The 16,772-nt window shown below is 42.0% G+C and overlaps 1 protein-coding gene across 1 annotated transcript in view; it reads right to left on the reverse strand.

The window, feature by feature from the left end:
- The window catches only part of vps13c (vacuolar protein sorting 13 homolog C), a 355,084-nt gene that overhangs the window by 91,697 nt on the left and 246,615 nt on the right, over positions 1 to 16,772 (reverse strand). Inside the window, exons 56-60 of the mRNA XM_068015185.1 lie at positions 13,771 to 13,931; positions 12,278 to 12,399; positions 10,627 to 10,924; positions 3,219 to 3,608; positions 593 to 697 (exon numbers count right to left, since the gene is read on the reverse strand). Coding sequence (XP_067871286.1) covers positions 593 to 697; positions 3,219 to 3,608; positions 10,627 to 10,924; positions 12,278 to 12,399; positions 13,771 to 13,931 — 1,076 coding nt within the window. The remainder of the gene's footprint in view (positions 1 to 592; positions 698 to 3,218; positions 3,609 to 10,626; positions 10,925 to 12,277; positions 12,400 to 13,770; positions 13,932 to 16,772) is intronic.

Genomic DNA, 16,772 nt, shown 5'->3' on the forward strand with positions numbered 1-16,772 from the left:
ATAGGTCGCAAATCAACGATGATCTCACTGAATGGTGCAACCGGCTCGAGGGGCTAAATGGCCTAAGCCTATGTTCTTGTGTTCCTATTCTCATTCACAGAGTTTTACCAGTAAAGTACTTCAGTTCTGTGGATTGAAACTCTATCCCAAAGCCTAGGTTTAAGCTGAGCCCTTCCTCTTTACATTTGGATTCAAAGTGCAATGCTCTGAGACATGGTATTTCAGTACAATAATTGTGGCATGACATCGCTGGTTGGTGCATGAAGTGGAAAAGTGATGTTATTGTGCAAGAGGATAATTATACATTCAGATTAAAGGTTAATTGCTTCAGCAGAGCTGAGAAGACATGCATTATACAATCAACATACAGTGAGCTGTTCCTTGGGTCACATTGGATGGTTGTGAATTTCATTCTGGGCCTGTACAGTTTCAATGTTTTGAGTGTAGTTGAAGTGCAGTGGTAATGTTACTGGACTAGACAGTGCTACTATACTCTAGATTTAAACTGTAAATATTAGACCATAGCTGCATTCCTGTTCAGAATTTGCTCCTTGGGAAAATTCAAACTGCACTTCAATTGAAAAAAACTCACCAAATATCCCATATTCTTTGCAGGACACTTGACACATCCATAACTTCCCACAGTGTCTAATGAGAAACCATTAGACCAGCTGCTGGTGGATATACACAACTGAATCTGTAAGCCAAAAAGAGAATCAAAATATAATTTTCCATTCAATACTTAAGGATCATCAATTCAAAACACTCATGGCAAATCAAATGAATGACAAAAATAAGTAAACAGGCAGAATAAGAGAACAAGATGGCATAGTGGGGTAGCACACTGTCTTTTCACCAGTGGGGCCTTATTCAAATCCTCACTAATTATCATGCCATTTAGCCCTCATTTATATTCTATACTTTCCAATCATGACCTGATGCGCAGTGGGACATGGGATTCTGACTGCAAATTACTAAGCCCCTGATCTCTGATGAGCTGGGTTTGGGCAGAAAACTTGGTGCTATTCGAAGACAGAGAAAAGTTTAAATTTTTGATGCTAATTTTGTTTCATAAACAATAGCATAATTTTCTAAAATCCGTTTTTAACTGTGTTTTTGGAGTCAGATGATATTCTGCAGCTGCAAGCATATAAAATACAGCACACAATTCCACACTTGTATGACCACTCTAGCCATCTAGAAGATCTGTAAATTGGCAACCTCCCCATAGGCACCGTCTACGAGGGGCAAGGCAGAGGTAGGTGTAAGACTGCCAAAGAAATCTGACATTGATGACCTTTATACCACTGGGAGCACAAAATCAATGTACGTAATGGGCACGAAACCAGATCTAACTCATCCAGAAAGCAAGAACCTCTCGAGCCATCAGACCATCAAGCTGTTCCTTGGTTGGCTTTTGGTTGTAACTATTCTTGCCAGAATTCTTTAACATGTGTCCAATACACTGCATGCGGACAAATACTCCCAAAGTTTCTTTGAGCTCACTTGAACCATTGCCCTCCTGCCCTATTGTTATGCTTTTATTTGAATTATTATCTCAGATTTACCTTTATTATGCCATTAACACATCGCAATGAGGTCGAACATACAAGCATACGAATTAGGAGGAGCAGGCCACTCAGCCCCTCGAGCCTGCTCTGCCATTCAACAAGATCACAGTTGATCTGATTGTAACCTCAACTCCACATTCTCACCTACCCCGAATAATCTTTCACCCCCTTTCTGATCAAGAATCTATCTGCCTCTGCCTTAAAAATATTCAAAGACTCTGCCTCCACCGCCTTTTGTGGAAGAGAGTTCGAAAGACTCAGGACGCTGAGGGAAAAAAATTTCTTCTCATCGGTCTTAAACAGGCAGCCCCTTATTTTTAAAATAGTGACCCCTAGTTCTAGATTCTCCCACAAGAGGAAACATCCTTTCTACAGCCACCTTGTCAAGACCTCTCAGAATCTTAGGGTGTTTCAATCAAGTCGCCTCTTAGTCTTCTAAACTTGAGAGGATACAAGCCTAGCCTGTCCAGCCTTGCCTCATAAGACAACCCACCCATTCCAGGTATTAGTCAAGTAAACCTTCTCTGAACTGCTTCCAATGCATTTACAGCCTTCCTTAAATAAGGAGACCAATAAGGTCCCCTCTTAGTTGTCTCTCTTCAAGGAACCGAAGCTCTACATTTTCCAGTGTTTCCTAATAATTCAGTTCTCTGACACTAGTGATCTACTCTTGGCACTTTCCTGCATCACCTCTAGGGCATTAATGTTTCAACAATTAGCTGACCAGGGTGACACACAGTATTCAAGGGTACAGTGACTCAACAAATGGACAGTTTGAGCAAGACTTTCTACGACTTGTAATCAACCTTTTTGGCTATACATTTCAGCAATTTACTTATCTCTCAATAAGAGGCAAATCCATCATTAGTTGGGGTTGAAGGACCTCCAGTGCTGTTTTGACTATTACAGCTAAGGGGCTGGGGTGTGAATGGGACCAGAATGTGTAACAAGATGACACTGCGGTCATGGGTACTCCAGCCTTACAGAACTTGAATATACATATCCTTTAATCCTATAGCATCACTTCCAGTGTTATCTAACACCAGCAATTAAATATCTATGTAAATATCTAGATACTAATGACATCAAGGGATCCGGGGATAGTGTGGGAAAGTGGTGTTGAGGTAGATGATCAGCCATGATCTAACTGACTGGTGGAACATGGGTTGAATGGCCTGCTCCTGCTCGATACATCAATTAGTTACCTCAGCCTCTAACAGTGCTACTTAGTAGCAAAGATAAAAGGATATCACACATGAACAAAAAGGATGCTTCTTCACCCTGAAACAAGCTCCAATGATTTGTTCCAACTGCAAAATACCTGACTTTCCCTTGTGCTCTGCATGATGTCTTCCACCAACTACATCTATTTCAAACTTTAATGAATTATAACAAGGCTAGTATGTTGTTTATTTTATTTGTGAATATAGAAATAAAAACTTAGAACAGAGGAGGTACTTAATGGTGAAGATGCATCCTTAAGAAAAATTACAAGGTTTAACTGTTTTTAGCAAAATATGCCATTCCATTAATTTCTTTGTGGTATTTTATCTTTTAAAACTGTGAATAACTACTCACTCTACTAAGAAATGAAGTATCTCCTTTATTACTGTAAACCTGAAGGTATCCAAAAGAAATGATACATACCTTATTTTTGCTGAAAATATTTTTCCGTTTGAAGGAAAACAGGACAACATCACGGAATTCAGCCGGATGTTTTACATGTACATCTTCTGCACGATACTGCAGGACCCGGGAGGTTTTATTAATGATCCAGTAAGGGCTGTAAACAGACAAAACCAGACGACCACAAACTTTCCTTACATGGACAAGCAAATCAATGCTCATGCGATCCTTACAGTCAGAAGTGAAGCACACTGGAAAAATTTCAGGAAGTCCATTTTCTATTTTAATATGGCCACACCAGTTCCTGCCTTGATATTTCATAAGGACCAGCTCCATTATTTCCCCTCTGATTCTGGAGTGTAGTATGTCTGTTGAGCATCCTTCTGCCAGTTCATTAATTTCTGCAGTCGCCTGGATAAAACAGACACCATTGAATGAAAGCACACAACTCTAAACAATTTTTTTTTACAAGTAACATGAATGGTGCATTTTTGAAGTAACAAATTAAATGGTACAATTTTAAAGGCGGGTGCGGGAACAAAGTGCCTTGGAGGCTTACATACACAAATGTTTGAAGGTGGCAGGGCAAGTCAATATGGCTGTTAAAAAAGCATGGAGGATCCTTAGCTTTATAAATACATGCATAGAGTACAGGAACAAGGAAGTTATGCTACATCTTTATAAATGACTGCTTAGCCCTCAGTCTGAGTATTCAGTCCAATTCTGGGCACCACACTTTAGAAAGGATGTCAAGGTCTTGGAAAGGGTGCTGAGCAGATTTACTGGAATGGTCCCAGGGAGGGGAGACTAGAGAAGCTGGAATTCTTCCTCTTAGAGCACAAAGAGTGAAGGGAAGATTAAACTGAGGTGCTGAAAATTATGAGGGGTTTTGATAAATAGGAAAAAACTTTCTTCAGGCAGGAAGATCAGTAATCAGAAGATAGATTTAAGATAATTGGCAAAAACTTCAGGAGTTTTTTTTTTAAACGCAGCAAGTTGTCACAATCTGGAATGCATTCCCTGAAGGGATGGTGGAAACAGATTCAATAGTAACATGCAAAAGGGAATTGGACATGTACCTGAAATGAGTAAATTTCTAGGGCTGTGGGCTATAGTCATACTATTTTAACATAACAGTAGAGCTCCTATAGCATTCTATAATTTGAGCTGTTACATTTCCTTACGTATAAATTTCATGATCATGGGCTGATTTTTTTTATATTTAAGAAGAATGAATCAGCACGGAGCAGACAGGGGAACGGACGATCAAAAGCAACAGAAGCAGCTAGAAATCTGCCAATGAGGAACCAGTACGCATGTATAAAAAAAAACTATGCCTAGAAACAGAGTAAAACACCTCAAGGTGATTCACAGGAGCATTAACAAAACTTGACAGAGTCACAGGGGATATTAGAGATGATCAAAAGTTTAGTTTTTAGGAGCAGAAAGATAGGGAGAAAGATGGATGGGTTTAGGGAGGAAATTCTGGAGCTTAGGGCCTTGGCAGCTGAAGGCATGGCCAGCAATGATGGAGCTATTAAAATCAGGGATGCGCAAGAGGCCAGAATTAGAGGAGTGCAATAGCTGAGGATTGTGTGACTGGAGGAGGTGTTAGAGATATGGAGAGGCAAGGCCATGAAGAGATTTGTAAACAAGGATAAGAATTTTAAACTTGAGGCATTGCTTAACTGGTATTCAATTAGGTCAGCAAACACAGGGGCAAAGGGCGAATAGGACTTGGTGAGAGTCAGAACACAGCAGCAGAGTTTTGAATGAGCTTAAGTTCATGGAGGATGGAAGATGGGAGGCCAATGAGGAGTGCATTGGAATTGTCAAGTCTAGAGGTAGCAAAAGCATGGATGAGGGTTTCAGCAGTTGAGCTGAGGCTGGGGTGGTGTTGGGCAATGTTATAGAGGTGGAAATAGGTGGTCTTAGTGATGGCACGGATCTGTGCTTGGAAGCTCATCTCAGGATCAAACATGACACACAGGATTGCAAACAGTCAGTTCAGTCTCAGACAATTGCCAGGAAGAGGGATGGAATTGGTGGCTAAGGAATATAGTATTTGTTGCAGCGACTGAAAACAAGAGCTTCAGTCTTCCCAATATTTAATTGGAAGAAATTTCTGCTGATCTAGTACTGGATGTCGGACATGCAGTCTTGCAGTTTGACGACTGCAGAGGAGTTGAGAGGGGTGGCGGTGAGGTAAAGCTGTTTGTCACCAGAGTAAATGTGGAAACTCACACTGTTATCAGATGATGTCGGACAGCATGTAGATGAGAAATAGGAAGGGGCCAAGGATAGATCTTTGGGGGATTCCCGAGATAGCTGCGGAAGCAAGAAGAGAAGCCATTATAGATAATTCTCTGGCTACAGTTGGATAAGTAAGAATGCAACCAGACAAGTTCAGTCCCACACAGCTGGACGATGCGAGAGAGGCTTTGGAGGACAATGTGATCAACCATGTTCAAGACTGCAGAAAGGTTGAGAAGGACTAGGAGGGCTAGTTTATCCCGATTACAGTCACATAGAAAATAGCTGAAATTGTGACTTTGATAAGAATCATTTCCGTACTGCTGCAGGGGCAGAAATCTGATTGGAGGGATTCAAACATGGAGATCCGGGAAAGGTAGGCACGGATTTGGGAGGCAACAACACTTTCAAGGACTTGGGAAAGGAAAGGAAGATTGGAGATGGGATGGTAGTTTGCAAACACAGGGGGATCAAGGGTTTTTTGTTTGAGGAGAGGGTGATGACAGCAGATCTGAAACAGGGTGCTGTGGGCCAGGGTGGGTGTGGGTAGAAGAAGAATAGAAAACAGCACCTGAGCAGAGAGAGAGCAGTTAACAGCATCCACTAGCATGGGAGCTGGAAGGGAAGCTAGGTAGTCAGTGGTTTTGAGGGAATAGGATTGAGAGAGCAGGAGGTGGGTCTCTGATATGAATCCCTATCAGGTTTCTGCCCCTGCCGCAGTACAGAAATGACCCTGATCAAATCTTGTTGACAAAGAAATCCATGAGCTCCTCAACTTCTTGCTGGTGAGGGTGGAAGAGACAGGACTGAGGGGTTTAACATGATGGCTTGCATTAGAGAAGGCAGGGTTTACTTCTGCATTCCAGCATAACTCTGGAATTGTGAGCAGTACCTGATAGTGCTTTACATGGCCCAGCCAGATCTGGCAGTGAAACATAAACCAGTTGTCCACCATATCTGCTCAAGTTTGCATCCCTTGGACGTGAGGGAGTGGATATGAGCGCTATATCAGGGGCAATGGGCAGGGCGAGAGAGAGTAATGCTTTTAATGGTGACAACGGCATCAAAGGTGGAAGTGACAGTATCACTGAAGAGATTAGTGTGCTGAACTGAGGATTAAAGGCCAAATACTGAGAATTTTAAAAGTACAGTTGTTAAGTGAATTGAAGGGGGGGGGGGGGGGAGAAAGAGCTTTTTCTCAGGACAGATAAAGGAGGAAGTAGGGTTTGGAGAGAGAAGCGGGCTGTGGGTGGAGAGCAATATAGGAAGTGATCAGAAACAGATAGAACAGGGTACTTTTTTTTTTTAAGTGGTGAAAATTCAGAAACAGTGGGGGTCCAGAAAGACTTGGGAGTCAGGTAAATAAATTAAAATGTCATTAACATGTACAGAAAATAATCAAAAAGGTGAATCGAATGATTGCCTTTATATCTAGAGGACTAGAATACAAGGGGGTAGAAGTCATGTTTCAGCTATGCTATGCCCTGGTTAGACCACACCTGGAGCACTGTGAACAGTTCTGGGCAGCACACCTTAGAAAGGATATGTCCTCAGTACCTTGCTCTACGGTAGCGAGGCCTGGACAACGTACATCAGCCAAGAGCGACGTCTCAATTCATTCCATCTTCGCTGCCTCTGGAGAATCCTTGGCATCAGGTGGTAGGACCATACTACCAACACAGAAGTCCTCGAGGTGGAAAACATCCCCAGCATATACACCCTACTAAGCCAGCGGCGCCTGAGATGGCTTGGCCATGTGAGCCGCATGGAAGATGGCAGAATCCCCAAGGACACATTGTACTGCGAGCTCGTCACTGGTACCAGACCCACCGGCCATCCATGGCTCCACTTTAAAGACATCTGCAAACGCGACATGAAGTCCTGTGACACTGATCACAAGTCGTGGGAGTCAGTTGCCAGCGATCGCCGGAACTGGCGGGCAACCATAAAGGCGGGGCTAAAGTGTGGCGAATCGAAGAGACTTAGCAGTTGGCAGGAAAAAAGACAGAAGCGCAAGGGGAGAACCAACTGTGTAACAGCCCCGACAACCAATTTTATCTGCAGTACCTGTGGAAGAGTCTGTCACTCTAGAATTGGCCTTTATAGCCACTCCAGGCGCTGCTGCACAAACCACTGACCACCTCCAGGCGCTTACCCATTGTCTCTCGAGACAAGGAGGCCAAAGAAGAAGTGGCCTTGGAAAAATTGCAGTGTAGGTTTACCAGATTGAAGCTAGACTCCAAGGGTTAAATTATAAAGGAGAAATTACACCAACTGCAACTGTATTTCCAGAAATTTAGAAGTTTAAGAGGTGATTTGATCAATGCTTTCAAGATGTTAAGGGGAACAGATAGGGTTAATGGAAACTATTTCCACTGGTTGGGGTGTCTAGAACTTGGGGGGGGGGGGGGGGTGCATAGTCTAAAAATTAAACCAAGACCCTTAAGGAGTGAAATTAGATTATATTTCTACACACAAAGAGTGGTCGAAGTTTCGAACTCTCTTCCGCAAATGGCAACTGGTCCTACAACAATTGCTAATTTTAAATCTGAGATTGATAAGATTTTTTTTTTGTTATCCAAAGGTATTGCGGGATACAGGGCGAAGGTAGGCATACAGAATTGAGTTGCAAATCATGAAGTCATTGAATGCAGCAATCGGCGCATGGGGCTATATAGCTATTTATAAAGCCAAGGATCCCATACGATTTTTTGTTTTAACCAAGCAATCTTATTATCAACTTGTCCTTCCACCTTCAAAGATTTATGTACATGAGTATGGGATTGTGCTTCTTGGTGCAACCTAGGGGAGGGAAAATTAAAATTTACAGAATAACTTACATTTATATAGTACATTTAATGTAGCAAACTGTCAAGGCATTTAGTTAGGAATAAAAACAAAAAATGCCAGAAATACTCAGCAGGTCTGTCAGCATCTGTGGAGAGAGAAGCAGAGTTAACGTTTGAGTATTGCCCCCTCTACTCTTCAACTGTCCTGTCCACCATGCTTCATTTATTTATTTTTTTATTTAGAGATACAGCACTGAAACAGGCCCTTCGGCCCACCGAGTCTGTGCCGACCATCAACCACCCATTTATACTAATCCTACACTAATTCCATATTCCTACCACATCCCCACCTGTCCATATATTTCCCTACCACCTACCTATACTAGGGGCAATTTATAATGGCCAATTTACCTATCAACCTGCAAGTCTTTGGCATGTGGGAGGAAACCAGAGCACCCGGAGGAAACCCACGCAGACATAGGGAGTACCCAGAATTGAACCAGGGTCGCTGGAGCTGTGAGGCTGCGGTGCTAACCACTGCGCTGCCCAAATCTCCAGCTTCAAACCCTATATCTCTGACTGCATCTTTCACCACCAACACAGTTGGACTCCTGCTTCTGTTTGAGTCAATCTCCGAACTAAATGAAAGCAAAATACTGCGTATGCTGGAAATCTGAAATTAAAAACAAGAAATGCCGGAAATACTCAGCAGGTCTGTCAGCATCTGTGGAGAGAGAAGCAGAGTTAACGTTTGAGTATTTCCAGCATTTCTTGTTTTTATTTCAGATTTCCAGCATCCGCAGTATTTTGCTTTCATTTAGTTAGGAGATTGACTCAAACAGAAGCAGGAGACCAACTGTGTTGGTGGTGAAAGATGCAGTCAGAGATATAGGTTTTGAAGCTGGAGATAAATGAAGCAGGGTGGACAGGACAGTTGAAGAGTAGAGGGGGCAAGGCAGCAGATGATTCTGCCATCAATGGTAGTGCAGAGGGAGTGAGGAAAATGTGGTAGACCAGTGTTTGAAGAGCAGAGGCTATGCATTAACTTGTAAATGAGTTTGAGGATTTTGAAGTGAAGGCATTGAAGAATAAGAAAAGAGGGACATGAATGTGATTGCGTGGGGTAGGATACAGTCAAACAAAGGCCAGGAAGGCATTAGTCTAGAGGTGAGAGGGGCATGAATGAGGGTTTCATTGGCTGCGGGGCTAAGGATGGGTGAGAAAGGGACAGGGACATGTGATATTTCAGAGGTTGAAGGAGGCAGTCTTGGTCATAGACTAGATGCAGTATTTTCAGCCCAAGACACAGAGATTGCGCACCATCAGATTGAACTTGAGTGGCTTCCAGAAAAAGTGCTGGGATCAGGGGCTAAGGCTTCTGGTACTGTCTGAACAAGATGGCTCCGGTCTTGCCAATGTTGAGCTGCAAGTAGTTCTGGCACTTCCACCAGTAGATGCTGGGCAGACATCGGGTAAACACAACAATAATCCTGGAACCAAGGATGGCAATGCAAAGGTAAATCTGGTTATCACTGGCATGTATATGAAATCTGACCCCATGCTTGTGATTAATGTTACTGAAGCACAACATAAGAATGGTTTCAAAAAAGAAACTCTGGGGCACCCCACAAAAGAAATCATTGCAGATGTGCTAACTGCCTTCGAGACAGGTAGGAAGGAATAGCTCCAAAGTAGTGCACCAAGTCAGATCACACATGACAAGCAGTGGAAGCAAATGATTTGTTGACGATGTCAAAACCATGGAGAGGTTGAGAATGATCATTATCACATAGACTGTCAATGACTTTGACTAGGTCGTTGTTAGTGCTGTGACTAAGACAGAAACCAGACTGAAGGGATTCCAACAGGGAGTGGTAGATATTGAGTTGGTTGGCAATCACACGTTCCAAATAATTAGAGGAAAAGGGTAGGCTGAGGATGGGGGAATATTTGAGAGTAAGCATTTTAAAAAGGTATGGGGTGAATGCAACAGCTTTGAAGGGAAAGCAGTGCCCAAGATGGGGAGAGAACTAATTGTGTTGGCAAGCATTGGGTCAAGTAAAAGTGGTCAGAAGCCAAGTTAGGAGGGGCTCAAGGCAGCACGATGATCTCTTTCATTTTAAAAACATCTGCATAATTTTATACAGTGTGCTCTGTCCACATCATCATGATGAATATGGGGATGGAGGTAGTGCAGCCCTAAAGATAAATGAAACAAAAGAACTATATTTGATGTCAAAATTAATAAAAAGATTACTTTTACTGTTAAACTGCTACTTTAATTTAAACATACATAGATAATAAAAGATTATACTTTGATTGCAAATAACAACAGAGAAGCATGAATTATTAAGCGCAAATTTCCACTCTACTTGAAATGCACTCACCTCCAACATGTAACGCAAACTATACGGCAGAAGATTCCTCATTGTAACTGTGGGGTGGAGGTGAATGATATAGGCTGGATCCCACTCATCTTCACCATGGTTACTAATAAAGTTCAGTTCATCTGGAATAGCAATAGTGTTTACTATGAGAGGAAGGAAGCCAATCTCAGTTGAAGGACATTGAAGGGTGCATCGGATCTCTGTGCTCCTGTGAAGTTCTTCCTTCCATGTAATATACGTTGTTGACACTTTGAATTGATCGTCCAGCTCTCCTGATGGTTTCAGGAACAACTGGCCTCTTCAAATAAATAAAATTAATGATTTAGTACTTCACAAAATGTAACATTATTTTGTACAGTTCCTACATTCTCCTAAACTTAAAGTGGAACTGCAATTATTATATTAAATATACAAACTGCTCTCCTATAGCATTGCCTGGAGCCAGGATGGGTTATAATATTTAGCAGCAATGGTAGGACGGTGTGTAACCTGGTCTGTCCTTTTACAGTCATTATCCCAGTCCTTTTTCCACTTGTAAAGCTTGGTGAGGTCAGAGGGCAATTTTATTTATTTATGAAGTTACATCTTCAGATCAGAAGAACACATACACACTAACACAAGCATAGCAATTTGTAGCCCTATGTGCTGTAAATGACTATGATTGACTAATCACTAAAGCGTGATTGAATCCCATGTTGGTCCTCCAGACTCTCTCTCAAGTCTGGCGTTTTTGACAAAGAATTTGGAGAGAAGTCTCTGAGACTAATGCCCATGACAGGTTTTTTTTTTGGAAGATGAATTAATGTTTCCTTTACCCACTGTAAGTAGATGCACAAAGAGATCGCAAAGATGTACAAACAAACTTGTAAGTAATAATCACATTCGTAGTATAAACAGGATAAAAATGAGGACTCGCAAATAAATATTTGCTCCTTTCTAAAAATAAGCTTTTATAATTTTTCCTGCAAAACATCTCCAAACAAAAAAAAAAATCATTTGGTAAAAGAAAACTGGAATACTTTTACAGCTTGAGCTAATACACGCTAGGAACACTTCGAGAAAAAATAAAGCTTTTGCTAAGCAATTAGTTCTATATTCCAAGTATAAACATTTTGATATATGACATGAAAAGAGACAACCAACATGTTCTTTAGGTATGTACTCAATATTTATCTCCAAGCAAGATGATCAGCAACATTGCACCATGTTGGAGACAGATATCAATTCAGCAGAAATGACCCTGGGCTGCAGCAGCCCTTGAGACGGCTTCGGTGTTTAGGGTACTGAGAGTTTGACAGCACAGCCATGGATATCTCGGGGTTCCTGGAATACTGAGCAGGGTGTCCCAAAGATGGAAGCACTAGGAGGCAAGTTAGGGTGAAATGAGAGGTTCAGGGTAATGAGGGATTTCTGGAGTCAGATAGCACAGGAGTGCATGGAGAGAAGAAAGGAGTGGCGGAGGAGGGAGAATTAGTGCGATGGACCAATAGTTTGAGGGTACTGGTAGCACTTGGTGTGGATGAGCCGTCAAGTTAAAAATCATTGCCCTATCATGGACAAGCCCATAGTCCTGTCCCATTCACAACTGGCTCACCTCCCCATTCCAGACAATACGACCCACACAGGATAATGTTTAATTAGTTTCCCCCACCTGTAAGAATCTAAAGGCACATGGAACTCCTCTTCGGGTTTAGCCACACCAATAGGGTCCAGTAACTGGCCATCAGGAACAAACTTATAGACAATAAAGGAGACAGAGAAGTGGTTCTTGATCTACAGATTGAGGAAAAAAAAACACAAACTGAGCTCTGCTATCAGTTATACAAGCTTCATCGCAAACGGTCTAATTTTGCAATTATTCACCCAAGAAGCAGTAAGTAGCAAATATGATCAGCATTTAAACAACCTGGCACCTTTTACACAAAACCCAGCAAAGGTTCATTCACAACATTACCAACTAACAATGCATTAATAAAACGTGTTCAGATCAATATTAAACCCGATTACTTTTGAATTACTGAGGTACTACTCAGACCTCTATCAATACTGCTCTAAGCCAACTTATAGGATTGACATGGCACTGGCCCAGGGATAAGTCTCCATTTAGTTTTCGCAGCCTCATTGGGAAGCATCTGGTGTTAGCTCAGCCTGGAGTTGAGTAGTCAGTGAAAACATGATGGAGGTATTAAGTTTATCTTCTCAACTTGTGTACTTGTTGGTGTTGATTATTCAGGTACAACACCACTATAAAAGTATTAGCAATGTTCAACTCACAATTTTAGTATAGATGACTCAGTTGGCTTTTCTGCCAACCTACTAATATATACAGAAACCCATCGTCAGCTTTAAAAATCTCCAAATCATGCTATTGTGGAGTCTATTCCAGTCAAGTTTTAATCTCCCCCAAATGGAGTGAACACACAGAGAGGGGGATCCCACTCACCTCGGCCCAAAAGGCTTATGCCAAGGTTAGCAGAGCCAAGGGTTAGGGACCCACAGGAGCGCTCAGGGGTATGGCTAGGCTTTAACAACTTGAAAACATATAATTCATCATTGCAGAGGACTGGTGAGCTTACCATTGTTTACCCTTCCCAGCTAAACAATAGCTTGCGGGGCTACCTAGAAAGGAGAGAGAAGCATTGCAGCCCCAGCACAGATCCAATATCCCAGGTTCTGTTCGTGGGCCAGGCCAGTTCTTTGTCCACAGTGCCCTTGTCAACTTCAAGTATCGGATTACTGAGACATCCAGTGAAGGTTCACTTTGTTCTGAACTTCTTAACCTGTTTATTGCCCCCCCACACTAGAGGACAGTCACAAGCTGGTCGATAAACAGACAAGTGCAGGTTTCAGCACTTACTAAGTGCAAAGCAGATACCAAAACTCCTCAAAATTGCAATAAGCAGTGTAACTTGCCCAACAATGCGCTGAATGATGATTACCTGCATCGACTGGAGCCTCCCACTCTGCAGCAGGTTCCCCTTTTTGCCACAAATGCACATCACAGTGCAGACATGAATCTCACACCTGAACATAGTAGATTACTGAAACAGTTGGATTTTTAAGACAATCCAATGCTGTCAGTGTCACTGGTAATGCATGCTGACAGAAAGCAACGATAAATATACTGAACAAAAGCTGTATTACCTGGAGAGGGGATCGGATGATAATCCTTTTATCACCTTCTACAACATCTATCTGGGCTAAAAGCGACACTGAATGTCTGCTGCCAGGGTGGAGGACGTTATACAGGCGTCGACCTGGCTTAGTAACAGGAATATTTGCTACCTCTGTATAATCACGTGGCACTGATGAAATAAAATTGAATTCCTTTAACACCAAAATACAACCATGCTTTTCAGCAAAGCATTGATACATTCGTGTACAGTTTCAGAGGGATTATACAGAACCTTTATTAAACAATCTTTTGCTCACTTGGCAAATTTGTGGCATGATGCATTCCAAAATTATTCAACCAATTTAACACAATTACCTTTTTACTAGTTAAACTTAAAGATCAGCTTTTTAAAAACTGTGGGGGTACAGCAAAGTCATATGTATTGAATATTAATTCACCTTGGTAGCAAGACAGCTTACAGTCTCAACATACAATTTGTGGCAGGGTGACATTTGTGTTTTGGTTCAGTGTAGGAATGTTTTAATGCACCAGTCTCAAAGGTTCTCGACCAGTGGCAAGAGACTTGAGCAAAAGAAAACTAAGTATGAGAATGTGTAGCGAGGACAATCCAATATAAAACAAAAAGCACCACCATGCCCCTGTACAAGACCTTAGTTAGGTCCCATCTGGAATACTGTGGCCACGACTGGTCCTCTCACCTGGCTGGGGATATAGAGGCTCTGGAAAAGATTCTGGAGAAGGGCCACTGCTTGGTCCATGTGATCTCTGGACTTGTTCTGATTGCCTCAGGAGGTCAATTGTTGATCGGGATAGGAATTTGAGCATTTATTCCCCTTATTGATCCGTTTTTTTCCCTATATTTTTGCTTCTGCTGGGAGATTACATAGCTGCACAGTTGTGGGGCACGGGGCAGGGTGGGGTGGGGGGGGGGGGAAGGGTGTGGAACGTGGCCTGTAGGGAGTACCAAGTATCTGGTCATTATGAATCCCCATCTTTGATTCACCATCGGTGGCTGCGCCTTCAGCTGCCTAGACCCTGGAACTTACTCCCTAAACTTCTTCGCCTTTCTACCTCGCTTTTTTCTTTTAAAACACTCCTTAAAACCTTTTGGTTGTCTGCCCCAATATCTCCTTACGTGGCTCAGTGTCATATTTTGTTTCATAATGCCACTGTGAAGTTCCTTGGAATGTTTCAAAACATAAAAGGCACTATAACAAGTTGTTGTTGTTGGATCAGCCATCATAAAGTGAGGGGCAGGAGAAAGGGTTCAGGTGATGGGAAATTTAGAAAATTAACAAGAAAGGAGAAGGCAATAGTGCAGGGTAGTGATACAGGTAATGATAACCAGTGTCAGACAGGAAGGTACACAGCATACAAACATAAGAATGCACCAACAAATAAGATCAGAGTAGGGAAAAATGGTACAAATACCGAAATAAAGGCTCTTTATCTGAATGAGTGCAGTATTTGTAACAAGATGGATGAATTGATAGCACAAATAGAAATAAATGGGTACGATAGAGACGTGGTTGCAAGATGACCAAGGCTGGGAATTAAATATTCACGGGTATTTGACATTTCGGAAAGATAGGAAGCAAAAAGAAAAGGAAAAGGAGGTGGGCTAGCTCTGTTAATAATGGAAGAGATCAGGACAGTTGAGAGAAATGATTTTGGCTCAGAAGATCAAGATGTAAAATCAGTTTGGGTGGAGATAAGAAACAACAAAAGGAAAATCACTGCTGGGTGTAGTTTATAGGCCCCCTAACAGTAGCTGCACTGCAGTAGAGTGTAAATCAAGAAATAATGGGGGCTGGTAGGAAAGGTACTGCAATAATCGCAGGCAATTTTAATCTCATCAATTGGATGAGTTAAATTGGCAAAGGTGGCCTGGAGGATGAGTTCACAGTGTGTATTCAGGCCAGTTTCTCACAACAATATGTTCTTGAACCAACTAGGGTGCAGGCTATTTGAGACCTGGTATTGTGCAATGAGACAGGATTAATGAATGACTTCATAGTAAAAGATCCTCGAGGCAAGAGTGATCATAACATCATGAATTTCACATTATGGGTGGCACAGTGGCGCAGTGGTTAGCACCGCAGCCTCACAGCTCCAGCGACCCGGGTTCAATTCTGGGTATTGCCTGTGTGGAGTTTGCAAGTTCTCCCTGTGTCTGTGTGGGTTTTCTCCATTTCCTCCCACAAGCCAAAAGACTTGCAGGTTGGTAGGTAAATTGCCCCTAGTATAGGTAGGTGGTAGGGAAATATAGGGGCAGGTGGGGATGTGGTAGGAATATGGAATTAGTGTAGGATTAGTATAAATGGGTGGTTGATGGTCGGCACAGACTCGGTGGGCCGAAGGGCCTGTTTCAGTGCTGTATCTCTAAAACTAAAACTGTTTGAGGGTGTGAAATCCGGGTCTGAAACATACACAAAGGCAATTCCAAATATAAGACGACAGAGTTGGCTAAAGTGGACTGGGAAAATAAGTTATAAGTTAAGACAGTAGAGAAGCAGTGGCAGACATTTAAAGAGATATTTCATAACTCTCAATAAAGATATATTCCATTGAGAAAGAAAGATTATGAGAAGGATGCACTGCCCGTGGCTAACTAAGGAAGTCGAAAATGATATCAAATTGAAAGAAAAGGCATACAACGCTGCAAAAATTAGTGGTAGGCCAGAAGATTGGGAAAGTTTTAGAAATCAGCAAAGGATGGCAAAAAAAAGGGAGAAATTAGAGTATGCAAGAAATCTGAAAGAAATATAAGTCAGTAAAAGCTTCTACAAATATATAAAAAGGAAAAAAAAAGAGTAGCTAAAGTAAGTGTTGGTCCCTTAGAGAATGAGACTGGGGAATTAATAAAGCCAAACAAGGAAATGGCAGAGACTTTGAACAAATATTTTGTATTTGCCTTCACAGGAGAAGACACAAAAAGCCTCCCAGATTAACAGTAAATCAAGAGGCAAAAGAGAGGGAGGAGTTTAAAACAATTACCATCACTAGAGCA

The sequence above is a fragment of the Heterodontus francisci genome, chromosome 35 (genome assembly GCF_036365525.1).
Source record: "Heterodontus francisci isolate sHetFra1 chromosome 35, sHetFra1.hap1, whole genome shotgun sequence".
In the NCBI taxonomy this organism is placed as follows: Eukaryota; Metazoa; Chordata; class Chondrichthyes; order Heterodontiformes; family Heterodontidae; genus Heterodontus; species Heterodontus francisci.